Raw genomic sequence first — 24,822 nt, 5'->3', positions numbered from 1 at the left:
GACAATCAATATAGTGTTAAAATGGGAGTAGCCATTTAGTTTTTGGAACTAAGGTCTGTGCTTAAGCTGGTGACCTCGGGGTTTCGAACCTAGATCCTCTCTGTGTACCAGGCTGACACTCTATCCTCTGTGCCACTGCCTGGTCATCATATTTTGAATTTAAATTAGCTTTTTAATACTTATTATACTTATTAACCTCATACTTTATTATACCTTTAAAATGTATAAGTGAAAATAAATTTAAAACCAGAATATAAATATTTATTGGAGTTTTGTTCAGCTTATTTTTCTCTAGTAGTATTCTCCTTTTCCCTCCTTCTTTTTCTTTTAAACCAAGCCCCTTTTTATTTCCTCATTAAACTTATACTATCATTTCTCATCTTTCCCTTCATGCTTTCTATACTCTCCTCTTCCTTCTTGTACACCAGAATTTCTGGTCTATAAGATTTTACTTTACAAATCAACTAGAGCCAAGGGAGCTTTCAATAAGATTTGTACCATCTTCAATATAGCACATAATTATTATATATTCACTTGGATTTGTCTTTGTGTTTCAAAGTAGAAATTTGCCCTCAGAGATGTAGAGGGTAACAAACTTATTCATGTCTGCATATTTTGTGTATAGCTGCTAAAGTTAGTGTGGAACATTACTTGAATTTTTTTTACTGAATTCTTAAATTTCACCATTTGGGTATTAAAACTATTTTATCTTTAATTCAGTAATTATCTTTTGTTTTGACATGTTTCCACTGTTTTAAAATACTTAATGATATATTGCTTTTGTGATTTAATTTTCTCCAGGTTGAAATTCTTGAAAATGAAATTATTCAAGAAAAGCAAAGTCTTCAGAATTGTCAGAATTTAAGCAAGGATCTAATGAAGGAGAAAGCGCAGCTTGAAAAAACAATTGAAACACTTAGAGAAAATTCAGAGAGACAGGTTCATACATTTTTTATTAAGCATTGTATTTTAAAATTTATTAATAAAAGTGATTTTAGTTTATGCAAATAAACTAACATTAAAGGGAAATATTTTAGAATTTTTTTAGATTTTATTTTATTATTACTTTTTTGAGAGAGAGAGAGAAAGAGAAAGGGTGGGGAGGGGTGGGAAGCATCAAGTTGTAGTAATTGCTTTTTGTATGTATGTACCTTGACCGGGTAATCCCAGGGTTTCAAACCGGAGACCTCAGCATTCCAGGTCAACACTTTATCCACTGCACCACCACAGGTCAGGCTGGAATTTTTTTTAGATTTTTAAAGTAACTGGTTTCACCTTTCCTATGTCATATATTTTAGAAAAGTTAAAAGGAAATATTTGAGTTTTTACAATTGCCAGTATGATTATATTTATGTCATATATAATTTTGCAGTGCATGTGCTTACAAGTGTCAGGAAAACAACTGCTGAGTGGAGTTGAGGAGTAATGCAGCTATACTCTGCCTCTACTCAAAAAGGGCAAAGTGGTGGCAGCAGCCCTGTTGGATACTTTCAAATTTATTTCAAGCATTTACTGATCATTCTCATTTTATGCTTGAGGAAACAGAACTGGATAGATTGACTTGCTGTTTTAGAATTTCTATTTTTTAGATGTAAAGGAATTTGTTTTTTATTATCTAGGCATAGCCCTCAGGCCACCTATAAATATACAGATTTCTCTACAGCTACAGAGCAAAACTTCTAAAGCTACATGTGAATCTGTACTTTCATAAGGTTCTCAGGGAATTGTGTAACATACTAAATTTTGAGTATTATATTAGCTCATGCTATGAATTGGATGGATTAGTCTTCAAATGTACCAGGTGATTTTGTTATTTTGATGTTTCCAAATTAGAATTCTTTTGTTGAATGAATACATACCCATCTCTATATATGCATATATACAATACAGTAAATATTCACTGAGGACCCTGTGTGCACGGGCATTGCAAAATTTATTCATGAAAGTAAAACTTCTGTCCTCAAGGAGAGATGTGTGTATGTTTCACCTATATTCATATTTGAATTTGAAACATACAATTATAAATAAATAATGGGAAACTCATTTAGATTGCTATTAAACACATCTCTCTTAATCATTCCTTTATATTACGACCTCCCTAAAGACACGAACTTTAATGGCCTGGCAGTACTGTGTATAAAGTGGTCTCTTAGAAAAATTTGTCAGAATTAAACGTAAGATACATGTGCAATAGCACCCTTTTATGTTCTGATTTCCCTCTTAGTTTTTGGAAGGGAATAACTCTATAATTTAAAATAATAAGTTCTTGCTCAATTAAGTTTTTAATTTTCTCCTTTATTTTTAAATTAGATTAAAATATTGGAACAGGAAAATGAACTTCTGAATCAAACTGTATCTTCCTTAAGGCAGCGCTCCCAGATAAGTGCTGAAGCAAGAGTTAAAGACATTGAAAAAGAAAATAAAATTCTTCATGAATCTATCAAAGAAACAAGTAGCAAGTTAAGCAAGATTGAATTTGAGAAAAGACAAATTAGAAAAGAATTGGAGCATTATAAAGAAAAAGGAGAACGAGCAGAAGAACTTGAAAATGAGTTGCAGCACCTTGAAAAAGAAAATGAGGTGTTACAGAAAAAGATAACCAATTTAAAAATTACTTGTGAAAAAGTTGAGACCTTAGAACAAGAAAATTCAGAGTTAGAAAGAGAAAACAGGAAATTTAAAAAAAGATTAGATAGCTTTAAAAACCTTACTTTTCAGTTAGAATCCCTAGAAAAAGAGAATTCCCAACTTGATGAGGAAAACTTAGAACTGCGAAGGAATGTGGAATCTTTGAAGTGTGCAAGCATGAAAATGGCCCAGCTACAACTAGAAAATAAAGAACTGGAAAGTGAAAAAGAACAGCTTAAGAAGGGTCTAGAGTTTATGAAAGCATCTTTCAAGAAGACGGAACGCTTAGAAGTTAGCTACCAGGGTTTAGATATAGAAAATCAAAGACTACAGAAGGCTCTAGAGAACAGCAATAAAAAAATTCAGCAATTAGAGAGTGAACTACAAGACTTAGAGATGGAAAATCAAACATTGCAGAAAAACTTAGAAGAGTTAAAAATATCTAGCAAAAGACTAGAACAGCTAGAAAAAGAAAATAAGTCATTAGAGCAAGAGACTTCTCAACTGGAAAAGGATAAGAAACAACTGGAGAAGGAGAATAAGAGACTCCGACAGCAAGCAGAAATAAAGGATACCACATTAGAAGAAAATAACGTGAAAATTGGAAATTTGGAGAAAGAAAATAAAACTCTATTCAAAGAGATTGGTATTTATAAAGAATCTTCCATTCGTCTGAAAGAATTAGAGAAGGAAAATAAGGAGCTCGTGAAAAGAGCAACTATTGACATAAAAACTTTGGTTACATTACGTGAGGTAAGCATAGTTACTTAAAAAGGCAAATATTTTTTATATTTTTAACTTAAGGCTTATGTAAATTGCATTGGAACCCATCAGTAATTTGCATCATATTCTTATGGCTCTAAAGTACATAGAAATTTAGAATTAGAACTAGACATTTAGTTTAAAATTACGAACTAGAAATAATTTCCAAGTTGCCTACTTTTATTAAACTAAAAGTACATGTAAATTGTATTTTTTTTTGACAGAGTCAGAGAGAGGGACAGATAGGGACAGACAGGAACGGAGAGAGACAAGAAGCATCAGTCATCAGTTTTTCGTTGCAACACCTTAGTTGTTCATTGATTGCTTTTTCATACATGCCTTAACCGTGGGGCTACAGCAGACCGAGTAACCCCTTGCTGGAGCCAGTGACCTTGGGCTCAAGCTGGTGAGCTTTTGCTCAAACCAAATGAGCCCGCACTCAAGCTGGTGACCTCGGAGTCTCGAACCTGGGTCCTCCGCATCCCAGTCCAATGCTCTATCCACTGCACCACCTCCTGGTCAGGCGTAAATTGTATTTTTTAAGAAACTGTACTAGAAAAACTTCCTTGTTACTAGAAAAACTTCCTTGTGGTATGTATTTGACTTGAACATTATAATTTTACTTCAAAATAATGTTAAAATATTTGATCCAAGACTCTTAGTGAATGCTAAGTATAATGGGAAACATGGTAGCTACTATTTATTGAATGCTAACTGTGTGCCATGCACTGGGCTAAGGACCTCAGAAGTTGTGTGTGTGTGTATGTGTGTGTGTGTGTGTGTGTGTGTGTATATATATATAATTTTTATGACCAGCGCTTTATAGGTATTATCTCCATTAGATTAGGAAACTGAGGTTCAGAGACATTAAGTAATTTACTCAGGATGACACAGTTAATACATGATGGAGTTGGATTGCTGGATTCTAATCCATAACTTTCAGACTCCAAAACCCCATAAATTTTTACCTCTAAGCCTAGAGAATGCAAATCAGGTTGAACTTAATAGTCAATATTGAGCCATCAGTAGTTGCTTAGATCTATGTGTTAGGAAGAAATCTGAAATTTATAGGAATAGATTGGCAGCAGGTCTTGTGAAAGATGGTTGATATAGATCAGAAGACAGCATGGTTGGCTCTTTTTTGTTATCCCTATACTATATATGATAACCCTTTAAGTTCAGTTTTAAAGTATCTTAGCATTCTGGTAGAAAGTCACATTGGGGAATCTGCATTCATAAGAATGCCCTCTAGTTCCTCAGCTCCATATCTTCTTCCACTGGGAGAGGGATGCTTGTGGGAGAAGGGTGTGGTATAAGAAGAAACATGCACTAAATTTCTACCTTATTCTTGAAATTTTAAAGGATATGTATATTTCCCCACAATTCTCAAACGTAAGATATGGATTCACAAGTAGAGTGGAGAGCAAATAGTTTCTCCTTTTATTTTTAAATACTAAACAGATAAAAAGAAGTGTTAGCCAAAAAAAAGACAAAACTATTCTGTTTGGACTACGTTATATTATTGTTGCTTACCTATCGGTAATTTTAAATGATGAAGGTCATTCCTGTCTTTCCTGCTTTGAATTCTATGTATTCCTCAATGGTGGTAGTTAGAATCTTGGCTGAGTGTCTTAGATGTTTGTCTTTGACAATTAAGTGAGTTTTTCATTCCTTTTAAAATAGGATTTGGTGAGTGAAAAATTGAAGACTCAACAAATGAATAATGATCTCGAAAAATTAACCCATGAGCTTGAGAAGATAGGGTTAAATAAAGAGCGACTCTTACATGATGAGCAAAGTTCTGATGACAGGTGAGTATTCACTCTATTTGACAGCTGAAATTATTTTTATTTATTTATTTTTTGCTCAAACATTCATTCTTTCCTGTACTCTCTACAGAATACATTTAAGTGTTTTAGTTCACTGTTTCTGGTTCCTTTCTTTCCTTAGAGAAAGTTGTATAGAAAAAAAGTTTAAAAATCAGATAAATACAACCTAGTCTTGATCTAAGAAAAAAGTGCTAAAATGTTATATGAATACAGTTCCATAACAGGAAAACAGAATGCCATCTAGGTGGCAGAAGATTCAAGGCAATAATTGTCTGTGAAAGTAGAACGAGTTATTAACAGACAAGCCCCGCTTGTGAAATATATAGTCAGTTGAAGCAAGTTATTTTTTATTTGACTCATGTGCTTAAATGCCTCAATTCTTGTGTGCCAAAATATGGACTAAAAGAGAAATGGAAGTTAAGTATGAAACCAAGGAAAATAAATTGAGAAGCAATTAAGGTGTAAAAATAAGGTAGAAAACTAAAGCTTGATAAAAAAATTAACATATACCATTTAATTTTGAGACTGTTAATACAGTTTGAAAGAATGTCTATGCTTCCATGGTAATTACAGTCTATCAAACTGTTCAGATATTCAAGAGATCTACTATTCAGCATCTAGTCAACACATGATTCCAGCTATAAATGTTTATTGTTAAGAATATTGTTTTATGTAGGCTAGATTTTAATTCATTGTAATTTTTGTAATTGGTAATTTTTATTTATTATCTACCCATTGTTTCTAGAAAATATTTTATTCTATATCAAATAAATATATATAGAAAAATTTCTGGTTATATGGGATTTGTTTATATAATCTTGAGAAATTTAAAAGAACAGGTAGATATCTTAAAAGGTTAGTTTAATAACTAATAGGATTAATTTGAGACCTTTATTTTAGCAATCAATTCAAGCAACCAAAATTGAATTAATTATACAGATATTTCATAAGAAAAAATATTTTTTCATCAATTGGCCAATTTAGTTGATTACCTCTTAATATAGATACTGAATACACATCACTTCTTTATTCAAACGTTTATTATCTGCCATGTGTAAGACATTTAAAAAGTAGATTTCTCACCCATCCCCACCAAAATGGTAGGGTAAACTTTGTAGCTGCCCTGTGTTATAAATTTATGAACCCAGCTCTAGAAGGACCCATCATACTGTTTTATATCTCTTGTCAAACCTTAATTCATACAATTAGTTCATGTTAATAGAGCTTTTACTATCTGCTGGTTATCAAGTATCAAAGAAATGATAATACTTAGGCTGAACCTTGGTGAGTGACAGAAATTTGCAAAGTGGAAACTGGGGAAGAGCATTCCATGCAAATAAAACAGAGAGGTGGGTTGAGTAATTCTTAGAATGAAATGAAAGATAGAGTAGAAAAGAGGCAATTTGGAGACACAGAGCCCAATTAGGAAGCTGTTGTAAGAGTCTAAGCCTGATGTGATGCATTTATTAATCCACACATTTATTTATATAATGAAAGCATTAGACATGGAGATAAGGGCATATATTGAATTGAAAATTTTAGGAAATGGAATTGAGAGCAGTTAATACCCATGGATGCAATATGGGGGATTAGAAAAGAAGTATCTTAAGCCACTAAACCAGCTTCTTTCTCAGCCAGTAAGTTAGCCTTAATGTCATGAAGAAAATAGAAGCTCACAGACATAAATTCCTTTAACATTTTTCTTCTCCATCTCATTTATGTATGTATATCTGCATTTGTCTTTACCTTTTAGCTCAGGTATTGTTCTTAATTCTTTGTTAGTCTAATCTTTTCAGCTTTCTGTTTTTCCAATTTATACCATTCCCTCTGACCTCCTTTGAAGACAGTTATTGTTAAGATATTCTTGCTATAAAGGAATTGGGGAATTGAAAGTATAAATAGATATACTAAATGCAACAAAGTAAATTTAGTGATAGTATTGTAAATAGTGCTGTGTGATCATAATTTGTCTCTCTCTCTCTCTCTTTTTTTTTTTTTTTTTTGTATTTTTCTGAAGCTGGAAACAGGGAGAGACAGTCAGACAGACTCCCGCATGCGCCCGACCGGGATCCACCTGGCATGCCCACCAGGGGCGATGCTCTGCCCCTCTGGGCCGTCGCTCTGTTGCGACCAGAGCCACTCTAGCGCATGGGGCAGAGACCAAGGAGCCATCCCCAGCGCCCAGGCCATCTTTGCTCCAATGGAGCCTCAGCTGCGGGAGGGGAAGAGAGAGACAGAGAGGAAGGAGAGGGGGAGGGGTGGAGAAGCAGATGGGCGCCTCTCCTGTGTGCCCTGGCCCGGAATGGAACCCGGGACTTCTGCACGCCAGGTGGATGCTCTACCACTGAGCCAACCGGTCAGGGCCTGTCTCTCTCTTTTGACAACTCTTTTCTAGTGTCTTCTCTTTCAGTATAGTTACCTAGGGTTGTGTTTCTTAAGCCTCTTATCAGTTCAGTCTATATGCTGAGCATTCCCATCCATCATCTCACCTGATATTTATAGTATTCTCTGCTTACTGGATAGTCCAGAAGCAATTCATGCATCACAAATTCAATATATCTAAAGATAGACTCATTAAGTACTTAAAAATGTTCATTGACTCAAGCTGATACCAGAATGAGTGAGATCTGTTCTCAGTGAACTTGAAATCTGGTTAAGCATAAATTTATAAATATGAATTAATTAGAGTACAAGGCAGAATATGATAAAATTTCTCATTGCATACTTTAGGTTTTTATTTGGTTTAGTCATTGGGGTTCTTAGCTCTAAGAAATAGATTAGTCATGATTCTTGGTTTATGATTTGCTCTCAAACTGATCATGCACTGTCCTTTTTGTTTAAAAAATTAAAAATAATATAATTATTTATGAACACACCATTTAAAATGATAACCAGAATATTGACCTTCACGTTTATCTGCCTCTTCTCACTCTGTCACCAGTGTCCTGTGTCTTAGTATATCATTCCCTTTTCAGAATATTCTGCATGTACTTTATACCCTAGAGACAGTCTTCAGTGAGTTTCAAGTCTTAACTATGAAAATGTTCTTGTATAAATACTTTACATTTAATATTATAGACAAATGCTTGATAATATAATAAATCCTTCACTTTCTGTTGATTCTATTCTTATAAAACTAAAAGGAATATTTTGAGACTTATAGAACTAAAAGGACTATAATGCCGCTTTTTGAGCATTAATTTTTGCTTTTGACAACCTAGGCAATAATTGGAACTGTTTGCTCAGTGACTTTTGTTTCTTCATTACCAGAATAGTTTAAAAGGGAGAGACTGGGGTAGTAAGAGGAGGATAATTGAAATTTCCATTAAAAAAACTATTAATAAGGTCTGCACTGGTGGTCATATGGCACTGGTGGTCATATGGCACTGTGGTCATAAACTATTTATAAAAATGATTTTCTGGCCTGACCAGTGGTGGTGCAGTGGATGAAGTGTTGACCCAGAATGTTGAGTTCACCAGTTGAAAGGCCTGAAGTTGCCAGCTCTGAGGGCAGGCTCACTGGCGTAGGGTAACCAGCTGAGCAGGGGACCATCCACACACACCCGGCACACGCCAGCTTGAGCTCAAAGGTTACTGGCATGAAAAGCCCAAGGTCACTAACTGAAGTAAAGGGACACAGGCATGCCCTGGTCAAGGTCAAGGCACGTAGGAGAAGCTTAATGTAAACTAAAGTGAAAATAACTATGACTTGATGCTTCTCAGCCTCTTCCTTGCTATCTCTCAAAAAAATAAAATAATTTTCTGACCTCCAATAACAAACTTTTATTATTTTTACATATGGATAGTAGGTACAAACTTTTGGAATCAAAATTAGAATCCACTCTAAAGAAGTCCCTTGAAATAAAGGAGGAAAAAATTGCTGCTTTAGAAGCTCGATTAGAAGAATCCACAAATTATAACCAGCAATTGCGCCAGGAACTTAAAACAGTAAGTGATTTCCTGGGGAAGAATTTTAATTGTTAAATATTTGGAGAGAAAATTGTAAATTAGAAAATAACAATATAACATGATTTTATTAATATTTTGTTTTTTCCCCTCAAATTTGAGTGTTCTTAAATAGATCTTTGCTGTATAGTTTATAACAAACTGTATTTTGTCTATACACTATAATTGACTCAATCCTATTTCATGTGGTTCATGTGTGCATGTGCCCCATGTAGTGAGGAACATTCACAGTTGTGAGAGTGGGATGAGGAAAACTGTCAGTGTGATCCTGATATCACTGACTCTCTCTTTCTATTCAGAATCCAGGTAAAACGTGATAGACAAAGGTATGGGTGTGAGAATACCAGGAAGAGGGACATCACATGTGGTAGAAGAATGTACCTGATCTCACAAACTTGAGGGTTGTTTTAGATCTGTTTTCTTGTGTATTTAGAATTTTTCAGTGAATTAAACAAGGTGGGGGCAACTATCTCTTTTGCTTACATGAATAAATTGAAATGAAGGGGCTTGCCTGTTCCATTGGGTTTACATAACACTAGATTGGGAGAATCGTATTCTGGTCTGTTCTTCCTTGTATCCTCTCTGCAGTGCTCTCAGGAATGGTTTTATAGTCAACTAAACATTAAAATTTACAAGACTACTGTAGGCCATGCTTAGAACCATTTGAACCAGAACACTGTAGGAAATACAAGTAGACAGCTGGGCACTGTCAGGGGTCCTTCTTCACATGGTTGTCTGAGAATCATCTTCTCACCAGATGACAGTTCATGTGCAAGGAGAAGAGATCCATATTGGGTGTGTGTGGGAGCTGCCCTGGCGTTAAGACTTCATGTGCCACTACAGTTGTCATCTCTTGCAACAACTCCAGAGGCATAGATTTTAGATCTCCACAATAGTTACTACCAATTTTAAGAGTTGCTATAGTCAGGCCTCACCTGTGGTGGTGCAGTGGATAAAGCATCGACCTGGAGCACTGAGGTCTCGGGTTTGCAAGCCTTGGCTTGCCTGGTCAGGGCACATATGGAAGTTGATGCTTCCTGCTCCTCTCCTCCTTCTGTCTCTGCCTCTCTCTATCTCTCTCTCCCCTCTCTAAAATGAATAAATAAAATCTTTAAAAAAATAAAAATTAAAAAGTTGCTGTACTCAGAAAAGTTCAAAGATAAGGCTTCCTATTAGATATTTATAGTTCTTCCAGTCCAACTACAATTTACCAATCTAGGGACATATTTCCCATAAGCAAACCTGCCTGGTAACATAAAACATTCTGATTTTATCAGGTTTCTACATACAGTTAACCAATAAAGAATTTCTCATGCAGAAAGGAAAAAGATATTATTCCCCATTTGCCCTTATTTGTCTCAGACATTACAGTGAAACCAGTATTGTTACAGAAGAAATTCTAGAACTTTGTTTAGTTAATGTGAAGGGTTATCCAAAAAATAAAATTTGGTGCCAGGTTCCATTAATCTGCTTTATTTCCTGAATATTTTTTACCCTATTAAGCAGTATAACTAGGTTACAAGTAAAGTCAACAACTCATGAAGCTACTCAGCTAGAAAATAACTGGGTTTGGGGCCTTAGCCAGTTGGCTCACTGGTAGAGTATCCCTAGGCATGTGGATGTCCCAGGTTTGATTCCTGATCAGGGCACATAGGAGAAACGATCATCTGCTTCTCCACCCTTCCCCCCTTTCCTTTCTCTCTATTTCTCTTCCTCTCTCACAGCCATGGCTCCTTTGGAGCAAGTTGGCCCTGGGTGCTGAGGATGGCTACATGGCCTCGCCTCAGGCCTAACACAGCTCAGTTGCCAAGCAACAGAGAAACACACCAGATGGGCAGAACATCGCCTAGTAGGGGGCTTGCCTGGTTGGGGCATATGAGGGAGTCTTTCTCTCTGCCTCCTGCTTTTCACTTAAGAAAAAAGAAAAATAATAATAAAATAACTGGGTTTGGATATGAGTTAGTATATATATCTATTTCTAGTCTAAAAGGTAGAGATTTTTAAAAATTCAATCATTATCTTTTCCAGGCATTTTGGCATAACTACTATTGGACTAACTTCCTGCCATAAACATGTATTTAACTATTCTAAGTGTTAGAGAGTTATATCACTTGAAGATAGACTATGAAAGTTGAATATGAATAGTAGAAGGCCTGAAGTAACCATTAAAATAGCATGACAAAGAGGTATAGCTAATATACCAGCAAAAGAGAGAAAATAGAATTATAAAAAGTCCAAAAGAAGACAGAAAAATAAAAAAGGTGGAACAAAGCCTGACCTGTGGTGGCACAATGGAGAAAATGCCAACCTGGGATGCTGAGGTCCCCAGATTCGATACCCTGAGATCACCACCAGCTTGAGCATGGGCTCATTAGGCTTGAGCGCATACTCACCAGCTAGAGTGCAGGGTTGCTCGCTTGAGTGTGGGATCATCGACATGATCCCGTGGTCGCTGGCTTGAGCCCAAGGTCACTGGCTTGAGCAAGGGGTCACTGGCACAGCTTGCGAACCCCAGTCAAGGCACATATGGGAAACAATTGATGAACAACAAAAGCGCTGTAACTGTGAGTTTATGCTTCTTATTTTTCTCCCTTCCTGTATCTGTCTTGCTCAAAAAAAAAAAAAAAAAGAACAAAGTACAGATTTACAAATAACAAGATGGCTGATTTAAATCAAACCATATTGATGATCACATTAACTAAAAAAAGTCTAAAACCCCAAGTAAAAGTCAAATTAATGGGTTAGATAAAAGGCAAGACCTGCCTATATGCTGCCTCTAAAAAACCTTGGTAAAAAATACATTATTTTCTGTGCGAGCATAAAATCTTTACTTCTGATTAAATGCATGAGGTAAAGGAACCATTTTTGAAACTTAGTCATAAAAACTAATGGTCTAAAAATGAGAAGTTTTAAGTTTTATTCTCATCTCTTCTTAATAATGGCATATGTCTGTAACCTTTCTAAGCCAAGGGGGGAAAAAGACCCTGGGGGAAATTAATGTGAAATAGGAGACTGGAAATTATGTCACCCATCTACACTATTAGGGTGTTAAAAGTAAGGGAAAAAAAAAAGTGGAAAAATTAGGATCCCGGAACACCTATTAGATCACTTGCCAAATTTTAAATTACATTTTATCTTGGCATGTTTTTCCTTTTAGTCTCACATCATTATTTTCTCACTCAATAGTAACAAAGTTTATTGTCGAGTCATAAGCTTTCTTAAGGTTTGCATTAAATGTTGAATTATTTTAAATGTTTATCCTTGCCTTAATAAAAAGTTTGGGTTAATTTAGAAGCTTATGATAAATGTCTTCCAGGATAAACTAGTGATTCAGGATAAGTATAACAATTATTTCAAATTGAAGAGAGCTATTCAGTTAATCAGCAATTTGGTAATGTAAGATGACCATGTTGTTAGTTTTGAGTTTGCTCTTGAAGGAGGATTTGGTTGTAGTCATATCAGAAACCTTGGATAAGATATATACTTGGTTTGCTCACTCTTTATAAAATACATTACATTAATTATATGTGATAGATCAAGACCTGAATAAAGAAGTCATTAATTACCTCAGCTCATTCTGAGCAACATACCCTTCAAACAACATACCATAAAAGGGCGGACATGTATAGTTACTTCCTCAATTTTAATTTTGATCTTTTTTAGAGAGGAATTATTACATGTGTAAAATCTTTATTTATGTGGGGATCTCTGAAATCTCTAAATCAGCTATAGATGTAGCTCTAAAAACACTTGTTAGTACTTAGCAACAGGTGTTGGTCTCTAGCGACATTTTCATCATAAGCATTAGGATATGAAATTACAGAAAATATTGTTGGAACATGGCATATAAGCAGAGTATATTTTATATTTCTAAGAGGAAAGGATTTATATTTTACAAAGTATAAATTGTGATTATGCTAATGTAATTGTACATATTATTTACCACATTTTTAAATAAAGTATCTTTTCACATTCACTAAAACCAGTGCAGAATAAAATTAATTGTAAGAAATAAAACTTGGGGCCCTGGCCAGTTGGCTCAGCAGTAGAGCATCGGCCTGGCACATGGAACTCCCGGATTTGATTCCCGGCCAGGGCACAAAGGAGAAGCGCCCATCTGCTTCTCCACCCTTCCCTCTCTTCTTTCTCTCTCTCTTCCCCTCCCACAGCCAAGGCTCCATTGAAGCAAAGTTGGCCCAGGAGCTGAGGATGGCTCCATGGCCTCCGCCTCAGGTGTTAGAATGGCTCCAGTTGCAATGGAGCAATGCCCCGATGGGCAGAGCATCATCCCCTGGTGGGCATGCCAGGTGGATCCCGGTTGGGCGCATGCAAGAGTCTGTCTCTGTCTCTCTGCCTCCCTGCTTCTCACTTCAGAAAAATATTTTTTTGAAAAAAGAAAGAAAAAGAAAAAAAAGAAATAAAACTCGGTTGATCTTTTTCCCCCATTAAAATATGCTAAATAAAATTATAGGTGAAAAAGAATTATGAAGCCCTTAAACAGAGACAAGATGAGGAGAGGATGGTACAGAGCCCTCCTTCAACTTCTGGTGAAGATAACAAATGGGAGCGAGAAAGCCAAGAAACAACCAGAGAGCTTTTGAAAGTTAAAGACAGATTAATTGAAGTAGAAAGAAATGTAAGTATTTTAAATTTTTTAATAAGAATAGGATTTTTAGAAATAATATATAACTCAGAAAATTTATCTAATCTGGTTTATAGCTTTGTTCATTTTATACTTTCTTGACTGATATATTTTGTAATGTAAATAAAGATTGAAGAACTCAGTTTACTTTTCTCCATCATCATAAGTTCATCAGCAAGCTTTATCAACACTATCTTGAAAATATAACCAAACCCATTGACTTCTCTCCATCTTTGCTGCTACCTCTCTAGTACAAGGTAGCATTATCTCTCATCTGAACTCTTAAAATATCCTCCTAACTGGCCTCCCCTCTTCCACTCGTGGCCCAATCTAACCCACTCAATACAATAGTCAAGTTATTTTTTAAAACATCATCCAATCATTTCACTTTCATACTTTAAATCTTCAGTAGCTTCCCATTTCAATTAGAATAAAATGCACATTCTTTGCTGTGTCCTTTAAGATCCTCCTGACATTGCCCTGCCTGACCTTATATGTAACACTCTTCTACCCACTCTGTTTATTAATCTGGGGATGATATCTGTTAATATCTAGAAAACACTAAACAATGCCTGGATTATAATGAGTGAATTAGTTCTAGTCTAATTAAAATAAGCGATACACCATTTAGATTAATAATTATATATCAGGCCCTGGCTGGTTAGCTCAGTGGCAGAGCATCGGCCCAGCATGTGGAAGTCCCTGGTTCAGTTCCCAGTCAGGGCACACAGGAGAGGCACCCATCTGCTTCACTACCCCTCCCCTTCTCACTTCTCTCTCTCTTCTCCTTCCCCCCTGCAGCCCTAGCTCGATTAGAGCGAGTTGGCCTCAGGCACTGAGGATGGCTCCATGGCCTCCTCTTCAGGTACTGAAAAATGGCTCCAGTTGCAACGGCGCAAGGGCCCCAGTGGGCAGAGCATCACCCCCTACTCTGGGCTTGCTGGGTGGATCCCGGTCCGGGTACATGCAGGAATCTGTCTCCAACTCCCCTCCTCTCACTAAAAAAAAAAAATAAATTAATAATAATAATAATAGTAATTTCATATCAGCCAGTTTGGCATATAAAATCCTATAAGCTAAATGTCTTTCCCATAGACTTTATTTATACATTTTCCTTGGGAAAAAAGTTACTTGGTTTTCCTAGCCATTTTAGATAATGGGTTTATAAAGATGGCTTGCCCTATATTAGATGGGTAATTTTTTGTTTATTTTCCCAGTATATTTGCTGACCACATACTTTCTCATTGTAAACTTTTCTTGCTCTAAGATATCCTTTCTACTCTGTTATCTATTTTATTTGTTACAGACTATAGGAATTTTTCTAATTTTTAGGATCATTAGAGATTGTACATTTCATTTTTCAAAGAGCTGAACTACGATAGTACTTAACATATGTAAGTGGAAAATGATTTACCTCTTTGGTGTGTCAAGATGGTATATAAATATATCAGTATTCTATATTATTTTTTCAGTATACATTTTCTATCCTTTCTTTTTGTACAAATGAACAAAGGAAGAAGTCCAATATCAAAAGTCCAATATCATGAAGAATTTTGCTTCTTCAGCTTTGATTTTTATGGTATAATATGTGAGTTAAATCATGACTTGTCTTTTATATAGAGATATGTAGTATCATATGTATAACATGAAACTCTATAAAGTGAATGTTATCTTTGCCTCCTAATGTAGACATGATAAAAGTTTTTGTTGGGATGCAGTTTTAACTTTTTATAAATTTTGCAATTATATACAAATTCTGGACTTTTTATATATTAAAGATTTTATTTTGGTTTTCTAGAGTGTTCTTTGTTTATACTTTTTGATGTTAATTTTTTATGAAATGTTATTTAGAAATAATCCTATAAATATATTCATGACAAACATTTTAATATCTAGAACATTAAATGTAAAGATCTATGATTTGGTTGTAATTCAGCCATTTAACTATAAAACTGAAATATGGCCATATGTACTGGAAAAATTTTAAATGGTCTGTTTTGTTTGGATATATATTCATGACAAACATTTTAATATCTAGAACATTAAATGTAAAGATCTGTGATTTGGTTGTAATTCAGCCATTTAACTATAAAACTGAAATATGGCCATATGTACTGGAAAAATTTTAAATAGTCTGTTTTGTTTGGATTTGCTCTAGAACTCTTATATGAAATAGTTTTAGTGAGTGTTTTATGCCATGAAAAAATTACTAAAGAAAATGTATAACATCTGTTAGGTCAATTATGCACTAAAATTCTTAAACAGATGGTTAAGATTCTTTCAAAAGTTTATATTTATAAAATACTTAGTTTTGCTGTTATCTTTGTGACTGCCACCTGTCCATCTATCTGTCTACCTACCTACCTATTTGCCTTTGGGCAATTAGAAAAGGAGCACTCCATTGACTAGAAACAGCCCCACTCATTCTGGATATACTGGGCACTTTTGAGCAGCGTAAAAATTGTACAACTGCTAATCATGTTCTGGTTTCTTGTGTTAGTATAAGGTCTACCGGAAAGTTCTGTCCGTTTCTATCACAACAAATTTTGACACGTAAGCACATTTTTATTTGGCGCATGTGTGCCTCTCTATTTTTATCACTTAATGTATACATACTGACGTAGCAAATTAACTAAAACAAAGTTGATTCACGTTAGTCTTATGTGTGAAGTGATAGTGTACCCATGACTACTGATAAAGTTCATTTATGCCACTGTAATTTTTACGAATTTCAACAAGGAAGAAATGCTACAGAAGCATGTCTGTTGCATCCACCATATTCCCGGGACTTAGCACCCTCCGACCATCACTTGTTTTTTGTCCTTACAAAATTTTTTGAAGGGCAAAAAATTCAAAAATGAAGAAGATATCAAACAAGCACTGGTTCAATTTTTCGCATCAAAAGATAAAACATTTTTCAAAAATCGAATATACAAATTGCCCTCATGCTGCCAAGAAATCATTAATAATGGCAATTATATTATTTAATAAAGTTTATTGACGGTAAGAAAAATTTGTATTTTGTTTTATTCCAAAAACAGAACTTTCCGGTAGACCTTATATATTTAAAGTGGAGTATTTTGTTTTCAGATGTTATAGTGCAGACAGACACAGACACCGTGGTCCTTTAAGGGTTTATGATTATTGCTTTCTTTTTCTGAGATTAAATGCCTGTTTACAATTTGGCATGGGGAAAATGTTTTCTCTTTTAAGATTGTTAGGATTTTTTTGGATTTTAATGGTAATAAATACACAAAATTTCCGTATCTGTTAAACAGAAATAGTTTGATGTTGCTTTTATTTTTAATATGTATGTTTTCTTTATTAAGAATGCTACACTGCAAGCAGAGAAGCAAGCACTGAAAACTCAACTGAAGCAACTTGAGACGCAGAACAATAACTTGCAGGCTCAGATTCTCGCACTTCAGAGGCAGACAGTGTCATTACAGGAGCAGAATACTACTCTTCAAACACAGAATGCCAAGCTTCAGGTTGTAATGTAATATTTGGGGGATATTCAACTAAAGTCTTGAATTATGCTATTAAAATAAAGGTGACTAGATGTGGTAAAATTGTTTCTTAGTGAGTAAATGTACCAATTAATTGAAGATAAATTAAAATCTTTCTACCAAGTACTACACCAGACTTGCAGCATTTTCAAAGTATCAGAGCCTGTAAATATTAATAAATTCATTTAACAAATATTTATAAAATAAGCATAACTTTATTTATATTTACTTTATGGCCTTTCACAATAAACGAGTTGATTATAATTAATCAGGTAGAAGCCGTTGCTTTAGAGCAGGGGTAGTCAACCTTTTTATACCTACCGCCCACTTTTGTATCTCTGTTAGTAGTAAAATTTTCTAACTGCCCACCAGTTCTACAGTAATGGTGATTTATAAAGTAGGGAAGTAGCTTTACTCTATAAAATATATAAAGCAGAGTTACAGAAAGTTAAAGCATATAATAATAATTACTTACCAAGTATGTTATGTTGGATTTTCTCTAAGTTTTGCAGAATAAATTTTTATAAAACAACTTAGTATAGTTAAATCTATCTTTTTATTTATACTTTGGTTGCTCTGCTACTGCCTACCATGAAAGCTGGAACACCCACTAGTGGGTGGTAGGGACCAGGTTGACTACGACTGCTTTAGAGTGTGGTTGCAGTGTACCATTCCTTGTTTCATTTTTACAGCTTTCTCATCAGTAAGTTATTGGAAAAGAGCATAGCATGAGAATTTTGTCTTGAGACTTGTCCTTTGTTCAAAAGATTTGTTGCTGGTGAAAATGAATTCATTCACAGTGTTGAGAGAAAAGAATTTTAATAGTACACGTGCGGAAAAGTTTAAATGTAGTGGCAAGGTTTATTAGAGGAAATTAATATGCCCTTGGTGTCAAGGAAGGAAGGCAGGTCCGAGTAGCACTGCCCTGAAACTCCAGATATTGACTCTTCCTGGACCTGATTTGGACCCTCCCCTTAATCAGTCTCATTTCTGGACCTTCCCAGTGTTTCATGCCCCTGGTCCAATTTTGATTTCCAGTCTGCATGTCATAAATGGAAGAATTTTTCCCTTCCCACATCACTGTATGGGCAGTGCCTTGGGGAAACTCCTCCCAAACCTGAGTAGAGGGCTGAGGGCACATTGAACTCTGAAAACACAATGTATTTCTTAAATATGCAATTTGGGCCTGTGAATGCTTTAGCATTCCTGCAAATTAAACTAAATTGGATGTCACAGCTTCCTGCTGAAGCAGGCCCACCAGTTTTATTAAACTTTAATATTTTGACTCCTTCCAACTACCTTTTTCTCTCTTAATAACTACCTAACTGCCTATGTTAACAGATCCGTTGTGCCTATCTTTTTTTAAATAGGGCAATCAGGTACAGACATGTAATTCCCTGAAACATCTTAAAGAGCAGAAGAAAACAAATTCCTTCTCTGAAGATAATTTTTCTGTAATTCTTTTACAAATGGTAAAGCAAATGCTAATTTTAGACTGAAGAAAATTTCTAGTTGAGTGTCAAAAGTAATTTTTCTGTTCTATTAACTGTCACCTTCTAGAAAATGATAAACTAGTATTTCAAATTCTGTACCCTTTAATGAGTAAAATACAATGTTGTTAATCACTTTTATTAAAATAATTCAGCCTAAAACAAATATATGATAAAAATATCATAATATACATCTATATATATTATAACACCTACCAAAATCAAAATTAAATGGTAGCCTTGTTCTTTTTTTTTTATTATTTTTATTTTTTTTGTATTTTTCTGAAGCTGGAAACGGGGAGAGACAGTCAGACAGACTCCTGCATGCGCCTGACTGGGATCCTCCCGGCATGCCCACCAGGGGCGATGCTCTGCCTACCAGGGGGCGATGCTCTGCCCACCAGGGGGGTCGCTCTGCCGTGACCAGAGCCACTTTAGCGCCTGGGGCAGAGGCCAAGGAGCCATCCCCAGCGCCCGGGCCATCTTTGCTCCAATGGAGCCTTGGCTGCGGGAGGGGAAGAGAGAGACAGAGAGGAAGGAGGGGGTGGGGTGGAGAAGCAAATGGGCGCTTCTCCTATGTGCCCTGGCCGGGAATCGAACCCGGGACTTCTGCACGCCAGGCCGACGCTCTACCGCTGAGCCAACCGGCCAGGGCCTAGCCTTGTTCTTTGGGACACTAAAATCCAAATATTCTCTTGCCTGACCAGGAGGTAGCACAGTAGTTAGGCGTCAGACTGGGATGCAGAAGACCCACATTCAAAACCCTGAAGTTGCCAGCTTGAGCTCATCTGGTTTGAGTGCAGGCTCACCAGCTTGAGCGCAGGGTCGCCAGCTTGAGTGTGGGATCATAGACCAGCCCCATGGTCCCTGGCTTGAGCAAGGGGTCACTTGCTCTGCTGGTGCCCCCCCCCCGTCAAGGCACATATTAGAAAGCAATCAATGAACTAGTTGATACGAAGAATTGATACTTCTCATCTCTCTCCCTTTCTGTCTGTCCCTATCTGTCCCTCTCTGCCTTTCTCTGTGTCTGTCACACACAGAAAAAAATCCAAATATTCTCAGTATAATGTGCATATATCTGCTTTAATTTACTTAGAGCTTCCTAAAGTTAATGTAATCTTTTTATTTTTTTATAAAAGAACAACATAAGCTCTTTTTCTTATAACAATATGCATTCTTATAGGTTGAAAATTCTACACTTAATTCCCAAAGTACCTCTCTTATGAACCAGAATGCACAACTCCTAATCCAGCAGTCTTCCTTAGAAAATGAAAATGAATCTGTAATCAAAGAGCGAGAAGACCTCAAATCTCTCTATGATTCGCTGATCAAAGATCATGAGAAACTAGAACTGCTCCATGATCGGCAGGCTTCAGAGTATGAATCTCTTATTGCTAAACACGGAACTCTAAAGTCTGCCCACAAAAATCTTGAGATGGAACATAAAGACCTCGAAGACCGGTAATCTATTATATTTTCTATGTTTTTAATATAAAACCAATATTTCTTTGGATAATTTAATAAATGTGTGTTAATCAGACCTAACCTAGGTTATGTAGGAAATTTATATAAATTATATGTCTTGTGATAATGACAATTTAATAAATTACTCTTGTTTTTTCATTCTAAAATATTTTTCCCTTAAAGAATTATTATAAACCAAATAACTTTCTCTTCCCCAGTTATAATCAGTTACTAAAGCAGAAAGGACAATTGGAAGATTTGGAAAAAACACTGAAAGTAGAACAGGAAAAAATGCTGCTTGAAAACAAAAGCCATGAGACTGTAGCTGCAGAATACAAGAAACTTTGTGGTGAAAATGATAGGTAATGGATATTTATGTATTTTAGTACTGTATTATTCATTATATCCAAAGTATATACCATCCCTCTGCAGTATCATCCTTTACTTAAAATTTTATAAAGTCCCCAGCAATAAGTAAATCACCCCACAAAATCATGCAACTAGTTATAGAATGGCTCAGGAAAAACATAGATTCCCCTCTTCTCTGTTATTTCTCTCTTAATTTATACTCAGCTTAATTACATTTTTAAGCCATATTATATAATGTAATTTTTGTACCTTGACAGCATTTGCACACATTATTGAAGCAGAATGTAATGAAACCTGATTCTTTATGTCTGTCTGTCCTTTTGCTAGTCTGTTTTCCCAGTTCCTGTCTTTTGGAGTTGCTACAAGTTGAGCAACCTTATAATTTTCTAGCTGATTTATTTATACTTTTTTTTAACTTAATGGTTTCATATCGCCATGGAGCAATTATTTCTTAACTTGAAACCTGGAAAGATCAAAAGTTGCCACTGATGCCTGACCAAAGATCAAAAGATGCCACTGTGGCCCAGTGGATAGAGTGTCGGCCTGGGACACTTAGGACCCAGGTTTGAAACCCCAAGGTCGCCGGCTTGAATGCAGCGGGGTCACCAGCTTGAGTGTGGGATCATAGACATGACTCCCCATGGCCGCTTGCTTGAGCCCAAAGGTCTCTGGCTTTAGCCCAAGGTCACTGTCTTGAGCAAGGGTTGCTGGCTCGGCTTGAGCCCCCAGTCTAGGCATAGATGAGAAGCAATCAATAAACAATGAAAATGAAGCAACAAGGAGGTGGTGCCTTCCATCTCTCTCCCCGCTCTCTCTCTCTCAAATGAGGTGGTTTTTTTTTTAATTTTGTTTTGAAGAATTCATTTTAGCATTTCCCATAGAGATGAGAGTAAGGACATTGTATATTATATGTATAACCCACCCTCCATGAAGCATCAGTAGGAAAATCTTTGATTTCTGTAGGTGTTCATATGCTATCTATAGCTCTTTGTATGTCCCAGTGAGGTTTCACTAAGGGCATGGATTTATTCATGGATTCTACCTGTTTATGGAGCATATACTTCTTTTATGTTTCTGGTCTTGCCATTTTATTTTATTTTTTTTAACCAAGTCTTCATTTTATAAATGTATTATTTTATTATTTATAATTCCAGTTTGCTGACTCAATTTCTTCAGTGAGTGAGTTGAAGTAAATTATTAGACGTTCTGAAAAAGTACCAGCCTGAGCAAAAGTTTTTTTGTTTGGCTGCCTCCTTCTTTTGTGGGATCCTGATTGTAATGCCGTAGGACAAAAGTCGGTAAACCATAACCAGCTCCACAGGCCAGTTACAGCATGCAGACTGTTTTTGGTACAGCCCCTAAACCAAGAACAATTTTTACATTTTATATGGTTGTGGGGAAAACAGAAAAGAAGAGCTTGCTATAGATTGCATGTAACCCACAAAGCCTAAGGTATTTTGTTCACTGTCTGAACCCTCACAGAAAAAGTTTGCTGGTCACTGCTCTTAGAGATCAGTGGCCCTCGTTCTGAAGGAATAATAGTAAAAAGGAAAAGAAAAAGTTATAATTTGACTTTTACAAAAAAATCTAAAACGTAGCATTAATAATTGGGGGTTGCATAAATACGAATAATTTGCTACAACTGCAGAACCTCAATAACTAAACTTTTGGTTTAAGGCTGAACATCTCAGTCATTTGGCAACAGATTGATGGACTGGATTGATTAATTCTTTTGTCTGATCCTTCTTGAATTTTCACGTTGAATTTTAGAATTTTTGAATTCTCTATGAAATAAAACTGAATTGGTCATTTTCTCTTTGTCATTCCATCTAAATATTTTCTTACTATATTTTTACATCTTCAACATATTTAAATGCTGAAAGATTTCATTTCAAAGGGAAAAATATACTCAATTTTTTAAAATTATTCCATTGATTTTGAGAAAGAGAGAGGGGAAGAAGAAGAGAGGGAAGCATCAACTCGTTGCTCCATTTAATTGTTCCATTGAGTTGACACTCATTGATTGCTTCTCATATGTCCCCTGACCTATGATTGAACCTATAATCTCAGCATGCCAGGATGACACTCGTGCCATGGAGCTATTCAACCAGGGTCAAAAATCCTCAATTTTTAAAAAATCTAGTTTTTACGGAATAGAAACTAAGTCTTGATCAGTTTAGTTACTGGCATAAGAATCCTTGTATTTTCTGTGTGTATCAATGTGATTTACAGCATTTTCATGTTGTGTAAATTACAATGAAATCTATTAAGAGAACCTAATTCTATTTCGATCATGATTTCTAATTATAGGTTGAATCATATATATAATCTGCTTTTAAAAGAGACTGAAGTTTTACAAACCGACCATAAAAATTTGAAAAGTCTTCTAAATAATTCCAAACTGGAACAAACAAGATTAGAAGCTGAATTTTCAAAGCTAAAGGAACAATATCAGCAATTGGACATTACATCCACCAAGCTAAATAACCAGTGTGAGGTGAGCTTTAACACGTTTAATCACTGTCTTCCTTCCTGTAGGCATCTAGATGCCCTAAAAACTAAACAGTGATATTATAATGACACTAGCACTATATAGTTAGTGGGGTATTTCTAAAAGAAATTGGTCAGGCATAATTGAAATTCACAAGTATTTCAGAAAAACTTTCTTATTAAATTTTTTTTTACAATTAGTTTAAGCTTATATGTTCAGATATTTTGAAAATTGTAAATTCATGTCCTTGTTTAATGAAAAAATGTTACTGGCCACCTGACATGTACTAGTAAACCAAGTAGGTAAAAGTCTCTCCGCATGTGGAATTTATATTCTGTTGGAAGGAAAGAGATAATAAACATGGTAAGTAAGTGAAATACATAGTGTTTCATTATTTTGTTTCATACAGCTCTGTAGAAAATTACCCCAAAACTTAGTGGTATAAAACAGCCATTTATTATGCTCACAGATTCTATTGGTCAGACTTTGGACAGGTGCAGAGAGCCAGTTTGTGCTCCACTTGCAGCTGGGTCCTCAGCCAGAAGACTGAAAGGCTGAGTGCATGTTGGTGGTTGATGCTGGCTATCAGTTGCAGGTATCAGTTTCTTCGCCATTTGGCCTCTTTCCATGGACTGGTTTGGGCTTTCTCACAACATGGTGAGAACCAGACAAAGCCAACTCTGTTTATCAAGCCTCAGAAGTCATGCATCATTTCCCCTGTACTCTGTTCATTGAGGCAAAATCCTATCCAGGCTCAAGGGGGAAGAGAAATAGCCTCTGATGGAGAATGGCAAAATTCTGGAAAAGCACATTTTGCCAAATGGCAAAAGACTGGAAATACTGCCTGCTGTAACAATTTTGAAAATTAGCTTGCAATATAGTGGTATGGTACAAAGCGATAAGTTATGTGCAAGTAAAAATTGAGTAGGGCCTGACCAGGTGGTGGCGCAGTGGATAGAGTGTCAGACTGGGATGTGGAGGACCCAGGTTTGAAACCCCGAGGTTGTCAGCTTGAGCATGGGCTCATCTGATTTAAGCAAAGCTCACCAACTTGAGCCCAAGGTCGCTGGCTTGAGCAAGAGGTTACTTGGTCTGCTGTAGCCCCCCACCCACCCAAGGCACATATGAGAAAGCAATCAATGGACAACTAAGGTGCCACAACAAAGAGTTGATGCTTCTCATCTCTCTCCCTACCTGTCTGTCTGTCCCTATCTGTCCCTCTCTCTGTTACTTTAAACAAAAAAAAGGAGTAGGCTCAAGGGGGTGAAAGGGATAAAGGACTGCCAAGGGGAAATGAGGGAGTGTGGACTGAAATTTTAATCAGGCATCATTGAACAAAGATTTGAAGGAGACTAGGTATTATTATGTGGATATCTGGGGGAATAAAAACATTCCAGGCAAACAGCCAATGCAGTGACCCTAAGACCAGGGGGATCCTGGTGTGTTTGAAGAACACTCAAGGAGGCTCATGTGGCTGAAGTGGAATGAGCAAAGAGGAGAGTAGTAGGAGTGAAATCAGAAATTAGCTTGGCTCAAATACATTGCCTTAGAGGGTGGCCATTGTAAAAAAGCACTTCGACTTTTTTTTTTTTTTTTTTTTTTTTTTAGGTGAGAGGAGGGGAGATAGTCAAACAGACTCCTGCATTCTGCATTCTCCCTGACCAGGATCCAC

The 24,822-nt window shown here is 36.0% G+C and overlaps 1 protein-coding gene across 4 annotated transcripts in view; it reads left to right on the top strand.

The window, feature by feature from the left end:
- CCDC88A (coiled-coil domain containing 88A) overlaps positions 1-24,822 on the top strand; it is a 148,447-nt gene that overhangs the window by 96,724 nt on the left and 26,901 nt on the right. For all 4 annotated transcript variants that reach the window (XM_066267154.1, XM_066267153.1, XM_066267152.1 and 1 more), the window contains exons 14-22: positions 802-939; positions 2,311-3,381; positions 5,074-5,201; positions 9,026-9,167; positions 13,657-13,821; positions 17,157-17,318; positions 20,010-20,287; positions 20,509-20,652; positions 22,970-23,156. In XM_066267154.1, the coding sequence (XP_066123251.1) occupies positions 802-939; positions 2,311-3,381; positions 5,074-5,201; positions 9,026-9,167; positions 13,657-13,821; positions 17,157-17,318; positions 20,010-20,287; positions 20,509-20,652; positions 22,970-23,156 (2,415 nt within the window). The remainder of the gene's footprint in view (positions 1-801; positions 940-2,310; positions 3,382-5,073; positions 5,202-9,025; positions 9,168-13,656; positions 13,822-17,156; positions 17,319-20,009; positions 20,288-20,508; positions 20,653-22,969; positions 23,157-24,822) is intronic.

This window comes from Saccopteryx bilineata, chromosome 3, assembly GCF_036850765.1.
Source record: "Saccopteryx bilineata isolate mSacBil1 chromosome 3, mSacBil1_pri_phased_curated, whole genome shotgun sequence".
In the NCBI taxonomy this organism is placed as follows: Eukaryota; Metazoa; Chordata; class Mammalia; order Chiroptera; family Emballonuridae; genus Saccopteryx; species Saccopteryx bilineata.
Note: the sequence above shows the minus strand (reverse complement) of the source record. Positions and strands in the feature narration are given on the sequence as shown.